This window comes from Oncorhynchus mykiss, chromosome 8 (genome assembly GCF_013265735.2).
Source record: "Oncorhynchus mykiss isolate Arlee chromosome 8, USDA_OmykA_1.1, whole genome shotgun sequence".
NCBI classification, from domain to species: domain Eukaryota; kingdom Metazoa; phylum Chordata; class Actinopteri; order Salmoniformes; family Salmonidae; genus Oncorhynchus; species Oncorhynchus mykiss.
In genome coordinates, this window is record NC_048572.1 from 85,145,443 (window position 1) to 85,161,986 (window position 16,544).

The 16,544-nt window shown below is 46.7% G+C and overlaps 1 protein-coding gene across 3 annotated transcripts; it reads right to left on the reverse strand.

The window, feature by feature from the left end:
• Nucleotides 1-1,465: 1,465 nt before the first annotated feature.
• gorasp1a (golgi reassembly stacking protein 1a) lies at nucleotides 1,466-10,959 on the reverse strand. 3 transcript variants are annotated; one of them, XR_005052981.1, is made up of 10 exons: nucleotides 10,738-10,959; nucleotides 9,557-9,637; nucleotides 7,936-8,139; nucleotides 7,657-7,743; nucleotides 7,382-7,512; nucleotides 7,080-7,188; nucleotides 6,595-6,736; nucleotides 5,654-5,797; nucleotides 4,090-5,402; nucleotides 1,466-3,934 (listed from the first exon to the last, which is right to left on the reverse strand). XR_005052981.1 is itself a non-coding variant. In XM_021614126.2 (9 exons), the coding sequence occupies exons 1-9, from the start codon at nucleotides 10,798-10,800 to the stop codon at nucleotides 4,906-4,908; spliced, it is 1,458 nt and encodes a 485-aa protein (XP_021469801.2). In that variant the 5' UTR covers nucleotides 10,801-10,959; the 3' UTR covers nucleotides 1,466-4,905. The 3 variants fall into 3 exon arrangements, 1 of the variants encoding a protein (XP_021469801.2); XR_005052980.1 differs by having other exon boundaries at nucleotides 1,466-3,037; nucleotides 3,530-5,402; XM_021614126.2 differs by having other exon boundaries at nucleotides 1,466-5,402.
• Nucleotides 10,960-16,544: the final 5,585 nt, after the last annotated feature.

Below are 16,544 nucleotides of genomic sequence, written 5' to 3' on the forward strand. Positions count from 1 at the left end.
AGCAGGTTGCTTTCTTGGGCACATGGACTATGGTGGTCTGCTTGGAACATGTAGGTATTACAGACTCGGGGTCAGGGAGAGGTTGAAAATGTCAGTGAAGACACTTGCCAGTTTATGCTATATCATCTTAGAATGCATTAATATCACGCTATAACAGCTTAACGTAGTTATGCTATTGTGTCTTTGGCTATGCCGGATTAAGTGATATGACATGCTATTCTATAAAATAATTTCTCTGTAATTAATATTAACTGATTGAGCTAATCATGTAAATGTAATTAACTAGAAAGTCGCGGGGCACCACGAAAGAGTGTTTATAGAGCTGTTATCTTCCGAATAAACTCTTAAAGACCTAGTAATATTTTACATCAATAGCAGGCAATATTAATCGTCACCTTATTTCAGTCTCATCTGAAAGTACTAAATACCTAACTAATCACACAATTACAAATGTCATAAAGGAAAACGTCCCTTGCGGAGGGAACAGATATGACAGCTTGTTACACAAAGGGGGCTGGGTTTGAGTGATAGAGCGGGAAGACTGAAGAACAAAGGGAGAAGCGATGTCTCTATCGTAAATACAGGATCTTATGCATTCTAAATTACCGCCCATTTGGAAAAGGAAAATGCAATAAATATTTACTGAGCTGCGCTTCAATAGGTTGGTGGTAGATTGATGGCCGTGTTGCCCAACAGTCCGTTGTCTTTTGAAGAGTGTCTCTGGTGGTGAACGGGAAACGTTGTAGTGTCGTCGTGTGGTAGACGGGATACTCTGTTCGTCCTTTCCTAGCCCACGTTTACAGCGGCCGCTGCTAACTCAACGGCTAGGAGGTATCACTTCTGTAGTGAATAAGAGTTCAAAGTTCATACCAATCGCAACCAAAGCTCACGCTGAGGTTGGCTTCGTTCTGTAGTTATCTGAACCCTTCTGATATCGGATTGTCGTTCTATTGTCAAGGCTTTCTATTGGAAGGGAGAGTTTCATTGGTTAAAACCAATGTCTCTTCACGTGGGCGGGCCACTGAGTCAGGCCTAATTCACTCATGAAAACCCAATTCTCACATTTTAGGAGCTAAAAAAAATAAATAATCACATTTCATATTCAAACATTTAAATTGCACAACTATAATGTGTAGACTTTCCACTGTACAGTTTGTCATCCTATCATTGAGAATGTCTCAGATGACAACCGAACTGACATCATATTCATTAAGTACCACTGCATATGTTCAATTGGTTGGATTACCAAAATGTTTCATTTCCCCCCACCTTCTGATGTTCCCAGAATCCCTATGTTAACCAAGGGATTTTCAATAGTCACATCAGTAGGGTAGAGAGAGGGGGAAAAAAGGGGGGGGGGGGGGGGGGGGGGGGGGGGGGGGAGTATTTATGACTGTCATAAACCTACCCCCCGTCCAGCGTCATGACACAATGCTTAAAGGTTGAGAAAAACAAAAGGCTAAAATAAAATTGTGACCATTTTTATTTTTTTGTTCCAGTGACTAGAAGCGACTCCATTTTTGCATCAGAAGCTTTACAGAGAATATTAATCAATTTTTCACAATCAGAATTTCATTTGCACTCATTAACAATAAACTCTCCATCCATTGATAAAATATTTCCCCTTCCCTCATTTCTCACAACTAAGTGCCTAGCCTAAATCAAAAAAGAAGACCAACGGAACCTTCTCTTACAGAAAAGCATTTGCTCCAAACATTTATATTAAAACTAACAGTAGTGTCACTATTTAAATCAGAAGCTACTGCACAGGGTTGTGGTCAAGTCAATTCAGAAAGAATTTAAGAGAATTGGAAATTTGAGTGTACTTCCTGAACTGACTAATTTAAATGGAATTTAAATTAACAACCCTGATACTGTATTGTCTGTGGTTCCAGCTTACAGATAACTTCCATGATGGCTACAGTATGTTGCCTACAGCTTAAAAAAAAAAAAAAGTCAAAAACTACAAACATGGCTGACAATTGCATAGATCAAATATGACACAGATAAGAGGTAACATGGAGGAATGAGACTTTCCCTACTGTATGTTTACAAAATAATGACCTTTCACCTAAGGTGTACAGAAACCCATAAAATGACACTTTAAAAATAAATGCCCTGCAACAAAACCAATCCGATCATTCGGTAGATTTGAGATTTAGCACGCTTTACATTCAACGGTAAATTTACTATTGAGCCAACATATGCCGCGTTGGTGAATGCGGTCTCTGCGAACACAGGAACATTGACTTTATAAACAAAGTGCGTAGCCGACCAAACGTGATCGAGATTGAATCTGGCCCTTACGCTACAGAAATCCAGGAAATATTATTGTCTAACAAATAAATGCACTGTAACTTATTGAAAACAGGTCTACCTCTACAGAAAGTACAGATTCAACTTTCTTGAGTTTAAGAACTAAAACTACAACCTGATCCCACATTAAAAATGTGTGTTTTGTGAACACAGAACTAACAACAATTGCTATATTTGATGCATTAAAAACAACGACCGTTTCAAATATAAAAAAAAAACTTAATTTAAACATGGATTTCTATAACAGTAACCAAGGAAGACAGTCACCTGTTCTCATCCTGTACAATGGATTAAAGTGACCTAAATTAAAATCATTTAAAATTCAGCCTTTTGTGTGGAGTGCTCCCAACTCCTTTCTCCCTAGTCCATCTGTCTTGGTAAGTCCTACACATGGTTTCTAATCATTTTGTTTGCTGAAGTGCGAAGGTTATTTATTAAAACTTTATTTAAACGAGGCAAGTCAGTTAAGAACAAATTCTTATTTTACAACGACGACCTTTTCAAGGTTCACCCTTGAACCCTTCCAAATGATAGGCGTTTTAAAAAAAGAGCAAAAATTTTAAAAAAGCTGTGCCCGATTGATTATATAAATGGTACTGTTCAGGTACTGAACCTGGGTCAAGTATGTATGTAAAAATGTCCAAAAATACATTTGAGATGCGCTTAATTTAGCTTGAAGTTTGTACTTTTGAGACTATTCCATGGTACCTGGCAAACTAACCTCGGAAGCCCAGGCTTCTCACGTTCGATTCAACGAGACAGGATTTGGAAGGAGGGCCATGCAAGCCTACTGGCAAAGTAAGCTCTGAAGCCCAGGCTTCTCACGTTCGAGTCAACGAGACGGGATTTGGAAGGAGGGCCATGCAAGCCTACTGGCAAAGTAAGCTCGGAAGCCCAGGCTTCTCACGTTCGAGTCAACGAGACGGGATTTGGAAGGAGGGCCATGCAAGCCTACTGGCAAAGTAAGCTCGGAAGCCCAGGCTTCTCACGTTCGAGTCAACGAGACGGGATTTGGAAGGAGGGCCATGCAAGCCTACTGGCAAAGTAAGCTCGGAAGCCCAGGCTTCTCACGTTCGAGTCAACGAGACGGGATTTGGAAGGAGGGCCATGCAAGCCTACTGGCAAAGTAAGCTCGGAAGCCCAGGCTTCTCACGTTCGAGTCAACGAGACGGGATTTGGAAGGAGGGCCAGGCAAGCCTACTGGCAAACTAACCTCGGAAGCCCAGGCTTCTCACGTTCGAGTCAACGAGACGGGATTTGGAAGGAGGGCCATGCAAGCCTACTGGCAAACTAACCTCGGAAGCCCAGGCTTCTCACGTTCGAGTCAACGAGACGGGATTTGGAAGGAGGGCCATGCAAGCCTACTGGCAAACTAACCTCGGAAGCCCAGGCTTCTCACGTTCGAGTCAACGAGACGGGATTTGGAAGGAGGGCCATGCAAGCCTACTGGCAAACTAACCTCGGAAGCACAGGCTTCTCACGTTCGAGTCAATGAGACGGGATTTGGAAGGAGGGCCAGGCAAGCCTACTGGCAAACTAACCTCGGAAGCCCAGGCTTCTCACGTTCGAGTCAACGAGACGGGATTTGGAAGGAGGGCCATGCAAGCCTACTGGCAAACTAACCTCGGAAGCCCAGGCTTCTCACGTTCGAGTCGACGGGATTTGGAAGGAGGGCCAGGCAAGCCTACTGGCAAACTAACCTCGGAAGCCCAGGCTTCTCACGTTCGAGTCGACGGGATTTGGAAGGAGGGCCAGGCAAGCCTACTGGCAAACTAAATCAAGCGCGGCTCAAGTATTTGACTGTATTAGACCCAGGCCTATGGAGGTCCACTCGTATGTCAAGTAGTGTATTTCAACTGGAATAGTCAAATTACAGGACTAAAAAAAAAAAGTTGTCGTCGTCACAAATCAAATATTAAAAATGTGCAACTATGCTTTAAGTTTATACATCACTGGTTTGTCGTAGTGAATTCTATAAAGTAGTTCAACAATATATAACGAATGTATTTGTGTGTGTGTGTGTAATTATCTTTGGATCTTTCACACGGCCATTCCATTAATTGATTTGTTTTTTTAAGAAATCCAAAACCATAATAAAAAAATATTCTTTTTTTTTTACACGAAAACAAACTACAAAATGTTCATAACATTGCAACCCTTACGGCTAATCAGAACATGAAGCTGAACTTGTAACATAGGATCCTACACCCCAAAAATACAAGAGAGCTATTGTTATGCATTTCTACCATGATCTCTCTCGTGACCCATCCAACCAGTCGTTAAAAAAAAAAACTGTACAACGTTCTCTTGGACCATACCATAGAATGTACGCTCGCCATCACTCATATACCAGAGGCCTGTTCAGCACGTTCAGATAGAACAGACATCCATTGTCATCATATAAAATTGGGGAAGCGTGTCAGTTAAATTCATTACATTTCTATCTGGTTCTATTAGTGTGTCATCTCAATACATCACCCCAGGTCTTTTCACCAGTGTCCTGAACATTTCCCATGTTGTTTGACTGCTCAGTATCTCTGCTAGTGTTTCTTCAGGCAGTGACCAGACCCGGAAAGAAAACACACAAACCTACTCTTCCTCCACTTCCTGGTTGCTGACCTCATGCTCGTGGTGGTGGTCATGGCAACACTCGTGGTCGTCATGGTGGTGTTCCGCCGCGGCGGTTTCAGACTGCTCCACAGAGAGTTGCTCCAGGGAGCTGATGACGTCAGGCTCTACCATTGGCTCTGGTGGTGTTCCATCCAATGTGACGTCGTCCTCAGTGAGTGAGTCCCCCACCAAGATGTCACTTACCTGGGGCTGAAGCAGGAGCTGGTCCTGGGGCAGGAGGTCCAGGGGAGGGGAGGGGGAGAAAGAGGTGATGTCTGGGTCCGGGAGAGAAGCTTCAGCATCAACAAGAGGGGCGAGGGACTCAACGTCAGGAGGAGGGGCGAATGGAGCCTCCACAACTGTGTCAGGGGATCCAGCGGATTCGGACGCTTGGTCTTGTGATTCGGTGATAAGGGACTCACGATGTTCAGTCTCCATCCAGTTCTCTGGTGGCGTCTCAGGAAGCTCACCCAGCTCTTTTGTACAAACAGAGAAGAGAGACACCGTCAACGTCGGGACTACGGAGATTCATTGTTGGACAAATTGGTTGCAGTGGTATAAAATAAAGTGTTTGACAGATAAGGGTATACCGTTTCACATTGTGATAATAAATAACAACAACAGGTTGCTTGTCTTGTTATGACACGGCAACCAATTGAAAATACAAACACTACCAAAACAACAGCTCGTTGCCCTTTCAATAAGCTCCAAGTTATAGTTAACTTGCCGGAGATGTTGTTGCTGTCCTTTTCCTCGTGCACGGCCAGAGAGGTGCCGGTCATGTCGATGGACGAGACGGACAGGTCCAGTCGATCAGCCATGTCTTCTGATGGGTCAGGGGTCATCATAGCCACCTCAGACTCAGAGAAGCCTGGAGGAACACAGAGTCACAGATTCAGAACCTAAAGAAAAGGTCCACTTCCTTATCAGACAAAAAAGACAAAGCCAAGGCAGAGCACAGAGGTAGTTCAAGATAAAATAAAACAGACAACGACAGAGACTGCATCAATATAACAGTTTCACAGATTCAGAACCTAACCTCAGACACCCAGAGGAACACAGAAAGACAGATGTATTAACTGAACGGCCAAACAAAACAACAACACAGAGGGTCATGGAAGATGAACAGTAAAGACAGACATAGTTATCAGTCTTGGTTTCGGTGTATAATTGCGTTGTGTGGACCAAAGGACGACTCCTATTTCATTAATGGCTTTATGCGTGTTGGCTGAATGTGTTTTATAATGATCTAGGGTGCGTTTGTATATTCACTCTGGAGTGCGCCCTGGGCGTTCGTCAGATTGTCTGTTGGTAAATTCAGAGTGTTTCGCCCTCTTAGCTTTCAGAGCACACAATGGATGCTCTGGCAGAGGAGGAGGGTTGATCCGAGCATTCAGTTAACCCACCTGGATCCATGACTTCCCTGTAACCAACCAGTCAGTCAACCCACCTGGATCCATGACTTCCCTGTAACCAACCAATCAGTCAACCCACCTGGATCCATGACGCCCTGTAACCAACCAATCAGTCAACCCACCTGGATCCATGATTCCCTGTAACCAACCAGTCAGTCAACCCAACTGGATCCATGACTTCCCTGTAACCAACCAATCAGTCAACCCACCTGGATCCATGACTTCCCTGTAACCAACCAATCAGCCAACCCACCTGGATCCATGATTCCCTGTATGGGTAGAGGTGGAGGACTGTCCTCTTTCTGCAGAGTGATCTGTTCCAGTCTGTTATCTTGGTCTGTCATCTCTGTTCCCTGTCCCAGGCGTGGGCCGGACTGACCCACCATCAGAGACGCCTGTGGATCACACAGCCCACAACCCATAACAGTTGATTCATTTATTTCACAGGGACAATGCACATCAATGAACATTCTGGAAATGTGCCCTATGGAGGGGGGAGGGACAACATGTTTGCTGTTGTCATCTGTAGTTCCAAGTTTAATACTGCCGATCGGTATAATGCATTATGATGTCATAAGCATGTGTGATAGCCTTGTAATGGGGGTAACGGTCAGCCTCGTCACTAGCAGGCCTGTAGATTCATGTGTCATTACTGTACAAGTGACGGGCATAGTGGCATTCCCCCGGTCTTATTCCCATACATGTAGTTGTAGTGAAACACAAGGAGCCCATCCACACCTCTTGGTGTCCATTGGCGTGTATCTCTGGCGTGGAGTCATCTTCAGGAAGAGAGGGAACCATGGATGGGATCCTGTGCAAGTAGCCGTATCCGATACCGCAGCCCAAACTAAAAAAACAGATATCAGTTAGACTGCTGATGTTTCAGAGCCTTGGCATTTAGGCAGTACAGAATAACCTCAGAGAGAGAGAGCCCAGGTAAGACCTAGTGGCTCACTCACCTCCCCGGGTAAGGTCAAGGTAAACCCCAGGTAAGACCTAGTGGCTCACTCACCTCCCCGGGTAAGGCTCAGCCCACTCACCTTCCCTCTCCTCCCCAGGCCCCGTTGGGTGTGACCACCACCTCTCTGCAGGCGTTTGTCTCTGTGTTGTAGATCAGCAGTTTCAGAGGTTTCCCCTCGTGGGCCTCGATCAGCGAGAAGAAGTCCTCCGACTGAGGACAGACACCGAGATCACAGTGCCAATTGTTTATTGCAATGGGTTATTTTCCCACTAAATTAAAAAGGCAACGACCTAGTCAACGGAGATAACAACTTTGAAAAACGTTAAGAATGTGAATGATAATAATTACGCTTACATCCTGCAACACCTGGTCTGCTCCAACGATGAAGTCACTGTGGGCCTGAAGGCTGGCCAACGCAGCTGGTGAGTTCACATCCACATCCTACAGAAAATAACACACAGAATAGCATGATGTGAAACAACATGTAGGACCCCCCACCCAAACCCCAGACTAGACAGACAACTGATCACACCACAGATAAAACAATACCTAGTTGTTTGAAATTGTAGCCGTGTGTACGTTGATCTACTACTACCTAATCATAGCCTCATCGACAGCCAGGTGAGTCCTCACCAGTACATGCCAGACGTTCTCGTTGGCTCCTTGGTAGCTACAGAACCTGACAGACGCCCCCAGCAGGCCCTGTCCTCCCCACATGTTACTGGGCACCACCTCCACCTCCCTCAGCCTCATGGTCTTAGTGCTGTACACCTCCATGATCACTGCCTTCTCCACGTTAGCCTTCAGAAGGTCCTTCAGCATGTCATTCTCCTGGTTCTGGACACAAGTTAGTTTGTCAGTTGGAAATGTGCAATACATGGGTGGCTGTTGTGTGTGATAGATTAGATAGAGGAACTGAACAGAGTATCTAAGATGTATTTTATATTAATCGAAGGTCTATAGTAGAAATCAATAAGATGGTATCACAATGCTCTGACTAACTCACCAGTCTGTGGTCTCCCAGAGAGAGAGAGAGGATGAATCTGACTAACTCACCAGTCTGTGGTCTCCCAGAGAGAGAGAGAGGATGAATCTGACTAACTCACCAGTCTGTGGTCTCCCAGAGAGAGAGAGAGGATGAATCTGACTAACTCACCAGTCTGTGGTCTCCCAGAGAGAGAGAGGATGAATCTGACTAACTCACCAGTCTGTGGTCTCCCAGAGAGAGAGGATGAATCTGACTAACTCACCAGTCTGTGGTCTCCCAGAGAGAGAGAGAGAGAGGATGAATCTGACTAACTCACCAGTCTGTGGTCTCCCAGAGAGAGAGAGAGGATGAATCTGACTAACTCACCAGTCTGTGGTCTCCCAGAGAGAGAGAGAGGATGAATCTGACTAACTCACCAGTCTGTGGTCTCCCAGAGAGAGAGAGAAAGGATGAATCTGACTAACTCACCAGTCTGTGGTCTCCCAGAGAGAGAGAGAAAGGATGAATCTGACTAACTCACCAGTCTGTGGTCTCCCAGAGAGAGAGAGAGAGGATGAATCTGACTAACTCACCAGTCTGTGGTCTCCCAGAGAGAGAGAGAGGATGAATCTGACTAACTCACCAGTCTGTGGTCTCCCAGAGAGAGAGAGGATGAATCTGACTAACTCACCAGTCTGTGGTCTCCCAGAGAGAGAGGATGAATCTGACTAACTCACCAGTCTGTGGTCTCCCAGAGAGAGAGAGAGAGAGGATGAATCTGACTAACTCACCAGTCTGTGGTCTCCCAGAGAGAGAGAGAGGATGAATCTGACTAACTCACCAGTCTGTGGTCTCCCAGAGAGAGAGAGGATGAATCTGACTAACTCACCAGTCTGTGGTCTCCCAGAGAGAGAGAGGGTGAATCTGACTAACTCACCAGTCTGTGGTCTCCCAGAGAGAGAGAGGATGAATCTGACTAACTCACCAGTCTGTGGTCTCCCAGAGAGAGAGAGAGAGAGAGAGGATGAATCTGACTAACTCACCAGTCTGTGGTCTCCCAGAGAGAGAGAGAGGATGAATCTGACTAACTCACCAGTCTGTGGACTCCCAGAGAGAGGAGAGGATGAATCTGACTAACTCACCAGTCTGTGGTCTCCCAGAGAGAGAGAGGATGAATCTGACTAACTCACCAGTCTGTGGTCTCCCAGAGAGAGAGAGGATGAATCTGACTAACTCACCAGTCTGTGGACTCCCAGAGAGAGGAGAGGATGAATCTGACTAACTCACCAGTCTGTGGTCTCCCAGAGAGAGGATGAAGTCAAAGAACGGCTCCAGCCCAGCTTTCTCTGCAGGGGAATTCTCCTGCACCTATCAGATCACCACGTGGACATGGGAAGACAAAGGCAACCATTTAATCCAATGCTTGTGCTTCTAGTTCCGACAGTTCAGCAATATCTAACAATTCCACAACAAGTACCGTTAACCAACAAATAGTAGATCATATAGTGGTTTAAGTAAACTGTGTTGTGCAGTATTGTATGCATTTCAGCTATGCTGTTGTGCAACATGTGGCTTCTGCAGATAGCAGCAAGGGTGGGTATAATTGGTGGAACTTTCCAACAGGATACTGTTCCAGAAACCTCGTAAAGTACAAGGATGCCAACAAACAACGAACAAAAAGTAGAATGATTCATTCACCTAGCTTATTAGCTGCCGAATAGGTATCAAATCATCATATAGCTTATTCTTAATATTTGTCCATAGGTTACCGGAGTGAGGATAGACATTTTTTTGGGGGGGGAATAAACGTGGTAACTAAATTGCCCGCTCCCTACTAGGGATCTTATTCTGCCGCTATACAACTTTGTATGCGTTATCTGTTGGCAACCGTGTTATTTATGGAACCGAATTTAGACCGTTTAATCACAATGTTCCTCTCAGGTGAATGTAATGGCACAACTAAAAACAGCCATCTAGTTAACGTTAGTTAGTTGAGTAAAGTCAACTTCATATGGAGTTGACTTTTACTAAGTTACTATATAGTTAACTCGTGTAGCTATATACACATTTATAATATAAATGCATGCATGAAAATGTGTCAACGTTAAAATGTTGTTGTCATTTGGTCACTGCTAGGCCGAAGTATATCTACAGTAGCAACATCGACTTGGTTTAAGTTTTGTTACATTGGGTGCTCATTCACACAGAAGACAAAGTGTATATCGTATACAGACTATTCACACAGTTATTATGCTCGACTGTTTCAGCTCGTAAATCAATGTGAGGTCGTTGTGTTATCGGTGCGCCAAAACGGGTAGCTAGTTAAGTGCCACCTCATCAGCTTTCGGTAGGCCTTATCCGGCTCCTACACCACTGTATGCCTCCTGTATATTACCGTCAATTCTCCTTGTCAACAACTACACGCAGCGTCAGAAAAAAAGTGCAATAAAATAAAGACTCATTATTACCCCGTGGACGTGGTATCCATCTGTTCCTCCTTCCGACGCACCGGTGCTTTGTGATAAACCCATTATTATAGAAAGCACCAAATGTTATATCACTGTAGCTGAAAGAGTTGACAGATTCCTCTAATGCTCCGTGGCCATCTTGTCATTGGCGATCTCCTATATCAGACCAGACTAGTCGCACACTGGTGACACCGAGCACCACGCAGTATGTAGAGCAACGATCCTGCCACCTGCTAGACCGGAGTATAACTCCCCTACACTTTACTGGAACAAAATTAGAAAGAAATAAAACAAATACCCTACCATCTAACACTACACGCACAAAAATAATAATAATAATTTTAAAAACTAAAAAATATATCATACCCCGCTATTTAAATATATTTAGTCCTACAGGACATTTACTGATAGTTGTGGGTGCTTTGCGTGATGTATTGTTGTCTCTACCTTCTTGCCCTTTGTGCTGTTGTCTGTGACCAATAATGTTTATACCATGTTGTGCTGCTGCTATATTGTGTTGTCATGTGTTGCTGCCATGTTGTGTTGTTGTCTTAGGTCTCTCTTTATGTAGAGTCTCTGTTGTTGTTGTGATGTGTGTTTTGTCCTATTTTATTTTTATTAATTTTTTAATCGCTGACCCGGTCCCCGCAGGAGGCATTTTGTAAATAAGAATATGTTCTTAACTGACTTGTCTAGTTAAATAAAAGTTAAATAAATACAAAAAATATATAATAATACTTCAGGTCAAACAGCCTGAAAGGATGGGACACCACCACTTAACACACCCTGTAACTCTTCAAATCAAATGTTTATTAGTCACATACACATATTCACCACTGCAACAGTGACTCTTCTGACGTCAAGTCTCGCACACCCAAATACCTCTCTGCAGCTACAGTTGATAACCATTGCTCTAAATGCTAAAAATCCAATCTTTCTGAAACATATATCAGTTGTTGGTTTATCCCTCTGCACTGGTACACATCTACTCACACCACTCCTCTCAGGATCTCTGCCCCTTGATCCATCTTCCTCTACTTTCTTCACTGCCTGAACATACGACAACTTCTGCACTACTCTGACCCTGGGAACCTCAACCTGCATCTCTCGCATGGGGCATTTCTGATCCCCAGCCCCACGGGCACCCCTACAATTAACACATACCGCTACTTTCCCCAATGCTACACATTCCTTTGTCTCGTGCCCTTCTGCACACTTCTCACACCTAGGAAGCTCCCTCCTACACACTGCTGCCACATGCCCAAAAGCTTGACACCTATAACAATGTAATGTGTTTGGCACAAAAGCTCTTATAGGAAAACCTATATATCCTAACATCACTTTGTCGGGCAAAGACTCAACATCAAAACTCAAAGAACAGACAATGACACTTCTGTTTCACCACCCTGTCTGCGTCACACCAAACGACGGGCATCACAAACACTGGGAATCTTCCCCTTCAGTTGGTCAACTTTAACATTTACTGCTACCCCAGTAATCACTCCTTTCAATGGCACCCTTTTCTTGAGAGCAAAACAATTCACATATCTTGTCCCCATTCGTTTAACACGGAGCGCATTCTCCCTCTGACCAGCAGAAACACAAGCAATTATCACAAGACCACTTCTGGTTACCCTCACCAATTCCACAGCACCTAACTCTGTTTTCACCCACCCTGAAACCACAAATGGTCCACTTTTTTCCCTCCAAAACTTCACTCCTACTGTCACAGACTCATCTCTATCCTGACCCTCAGTGCAAGCCTCGGCTCCAAGAACTTCAGCACACCTACCACCGCCCGATACTTTGCCTGTTACGGTGCGTGAATGAGGACCCAAAAGCGAATTAACGTAAACAGAGCTTCTTTAATAACAAAACGTAGGCTCAGATGGACCGGCAGGTTCCGACAGGACAGGACAAGGTTGCAGCAAACATGACGATAGTCTGGTTCAGGCATGAACAACACAAACAAGAATCCGACAAAGACAGGAGCAGAAACAGAGAGAGATATAGGGACCTAATCAGAGGGAAAAAGGGAACAGGTGGGAAAAGGGGTGAATGAGGTAGTCAGAGAAGACAAGGAACAGCTGGGGGAAAGAGGGACAGAAACGGTAACCTAGTACGACCAGCAGAGGGAGACAGGGTGAAAGGAAAGGACAGAAAGACACAACATGACAATACATGACAGTACCCCCCCACTCACCGAGCGCCTCCTGGCGCACTCGAGGAGGAAACCTGGCGGCAACGGAGGAAATCCTCGATCAGCGCACGGTCCAGCACGTCCCGAGAGGGAACCCAACTCCTCTCCTCAGGACCGTACCCCTCCCAATCTACGAGGTACTGGTGACCACGGCCCCGAGGACGCATGTCCAAAATCCTACGGACCCTGTAGATGGGTGCGCCCTCGACAAGGATGGGGGGGGGGGAAGACGAGCGGGGGCGCGAAGAACGGGCTTGATACAGGAGACATGGAAGACCGGGTGGACGCGACGAAGGTATCGCGGAAGAAGAAGTCGAACTGCGACAGGATTAATGACCCGAGAAATACGGAACGGACCAATGAACCGCGGGGTCAACTTGCGAGAAGCCGTCTTAAGGGGAAGGTTCTGAGTGGAGAGCCAAACTCTGACCGCGACAATATCTAGGACTCTTAGTTCTACGCTTATTAGCAGCCCTCACAGTCTGCGTCCTATAACGGCAAAGTGCAGACCTGACCCTCTTCCAGGTGCGCTCGCAACGTTGGACAAAAGCCTGAGCGGAGGGGACGCTGGACTCGGCGAACTGAGATGAGAACAGCGGAGGCTGGTACCCGAGGCTACTCTGAAAAGGAGATAGCCCGGTCGCAGACGAAGGAAGCGAGTTGTGGGCGTATTCTGCCCAGGGGAGCTGTTCTGACCAAGACGCAGGGTTGCGAAAAGAAAGACTGCGTAAGATGCGACCAATAGTCTGATTGGCCCGTTCTGCTTGACCGTTAGACTGGGGGTGAAAGCCGGAAGAGAGACTGACGGAAGCCCCAATCAAACGGCAAAACTCCCTCCAAAATTGAGACGTGAATTGCGGACCTCTGTCCGAAACGACGTCTGACGGAAGGCCATGAATTCTGAAAACATTCTCGATGATGATTTGTGCCGTCTCTTTAGCAGAAGGAAGCTTAGCAAGGGGAATGAAATGAGCCGCCTTAGAGAACCTATCGACAACCGTAAGAATAACAGTCTTCCCCGCTGACGAAGGCAGTCCGGTGACAAAATCTAAGGCGATGTGAGACCACGGTCGAGAGGGAATGGGAAGCGGCCTGAGACGGCCGGCAGGAGGGGAGTTACCGGACTTAGTCTGCGCGCAGACCGAACAAGCAGCCACGAAGCGACGCGTGTCATGCTCCCGGGTGGGCCACCAAAAGCGCTGGCGAATGGAAGCAAGCGTACCCCGAACGCCAGGGTGGCCGGCTAACTTGGCAGAGTGAGCCCACTGAAGAACGGCCAGACGAGTAGGAACGGGAACGAAAAGAAGGTTCCTGGGACAAGCGCGCGGCGACGGAGTTTGAGTGAGTGCTTGCTTTACCTGCCTCTCAATTCCCCAGACAGTCAACCCGACAACACGCCCCTCAGGGAGAATCCCCTCGGGGTCAGTGGAGGCTACTGAAGAACTGAAGAGACGAGATAAAGCATCAGGCTTGGTGTTCTTAGAGCCCGGACGATAAGAAATCACGAACTCGAAACGAGCGAAAAACAGCGCCCAGCGCGCCTGACGCGCATTAAGTCGTTTGGCAGAACGGATGTACTCAAGGTTCCTATGGTCAGTCCAAACGACAAAAGGAACGGTCGCCCCCTCCAACCACTGTCGCCATTCGCCTAGGGCTAAGCGGATGGCGAGCAGTTCGCGGTTTCCCACATCATAGTTACGTTCCGACGGCGACAGGCGATGAGAAAAATACGCGCAAGGGTGGACCTTGTCGTCAGAGAAGGAGCGCTGAGAAAGAATGGCTCCCACGCCCACCTCTGACGCGTCAACCTCGACAATGAACTGTCTAGAGACGTCAGGTGTAACAAGGATAGGTGCGGATGTAAAACGATTCTTGAGGAGATCAAAAGCTCCCTGGGCGGAAACGGACCACTTAAAGCACGTCTTGACAGAAGTAAGGGCTGTGAGAGGGGCTGCCACCTGACCGAAATTACGGATGAAACGACGATAGAAGTTCGCGAAGCCGAGAAAGCGCTGCAACTCGACGCGTGACTTAGGGACGGGCCAATCAATGACAGCTTGGACCTTAGCGGGATCCATCTTAATGCCTTCAGCGGAAATAACAGAACCGAGAAATGTGACGGAGGAGGCATGAAAAGAGCACTTCTCAGCCTTCACAAAAAGACAATTCTCTAAAAGGCGCTGGAGGACACGTCGAACGTGCTGAACATGAATCTGGAGTGACGGTGAAAAAAATCAGGATATCGTCAAGGTAAACGAAAACAAAGATGTTCAGCATGTCTCTCAGGACATCATTAACTAATGCCTGAAAGACAGCTGGAGCGTTAGCGAGGCCGAAAGGAAGAACCCGGTATTCAAAGTGCCCTAACGGAGTGTTAAACGCCGTCTTCCACTCGTCCCCCTCCCTGATGCGCACGAGATGGTAAGCGTTACGAAGGTCCAACTTAGTGAAAAACCTGGCTCCCTGCAGGATCTCGAAGGCTGAAGACATAAGAGGAAGCGGATAACGATTCTTCACTGTTATGTCATTCAGCCCTCGATAATCTATGCAGGGGCGCAGGGACCCGTCCTTCTTCTTAACAAAAAAAAACCCCGCTCCGGCGGGAGAGGAGGAGGGGACTATGGTACCGGCGGCAAGAGCTACAGACAAATAATCTTCGAGAGCCTTACGTTCGGGAGCCGACAGAGAGTATAGTCTACCCCGGGGGGAGTGGTTCCCGGAAGGAGATCAATACTACAATCATACGACCGGTGTGGAGGAAGAGAGGTGGCCCTGGACCGACTGAACACGTGCGCAGATCGTGATATTCCTCCGGCACCCCTGTCAAATCACCAGGCTCCTCCTGTGAAGAAGAGACAGAGGAAACAGGAGGGATAGCAGACATTAAACATTTCACATGACAAGAGACGTTCCAGGAGAGGATAGAATTACTAGACCAATTAATGGAAGGATTATGACAAACTAGCCAGGGATGGCCCAAAACAACAGGTGTAAAAGGTGAACGAAAAATTAAAAAAGAAATGGTTTCGCTATGATTACCAGAAACAGTGAGGGTTAAAGGTAGCGTCTCACGCTGAATCCTGGGGAGAGGACTACCATCCAGGGCGAACAAGGCCGTGGACTCCCTTAACTGTCTGAGAGGAATGTCATGTTCCCGAGCCCAGGTCTCGTCCATAAAACAGCCCTCCGCCCCAGAGTCTATTAAGGCACTGCAGGAAGCTGACGAACCGGTCCAGCGTAGATGGACCGACAAGGTAGTGCAGGATCTTGAAGGAGAGACAGGAGTAGTAGCGCTCACCAGTAGCCCTCCGCTTACTGATGAGCTCTGGCTTTTACTGGACATGAAGTGACAAAATGACCAGCAGAACCGCAATAGAGACAGAGGCGGTTGGTGATTCTCCGTTCCCTCTCCTTAGTCGAGATGCGGATACCTCCCAGCTGCATAGGCTCAGCTCCCGAGCCGGCAGAGGAAGATGGTAGTGATGCGGAGAGGGGGGCAACGGAGAACGCGAGCTCCTTTCCACGAGCTCGGTGACGAAGATCAACCCGTCGCTCAATGCGAATAGCGAGTTCAATCAAGGAATCCACGCTGGAAGGAACCTCCCGG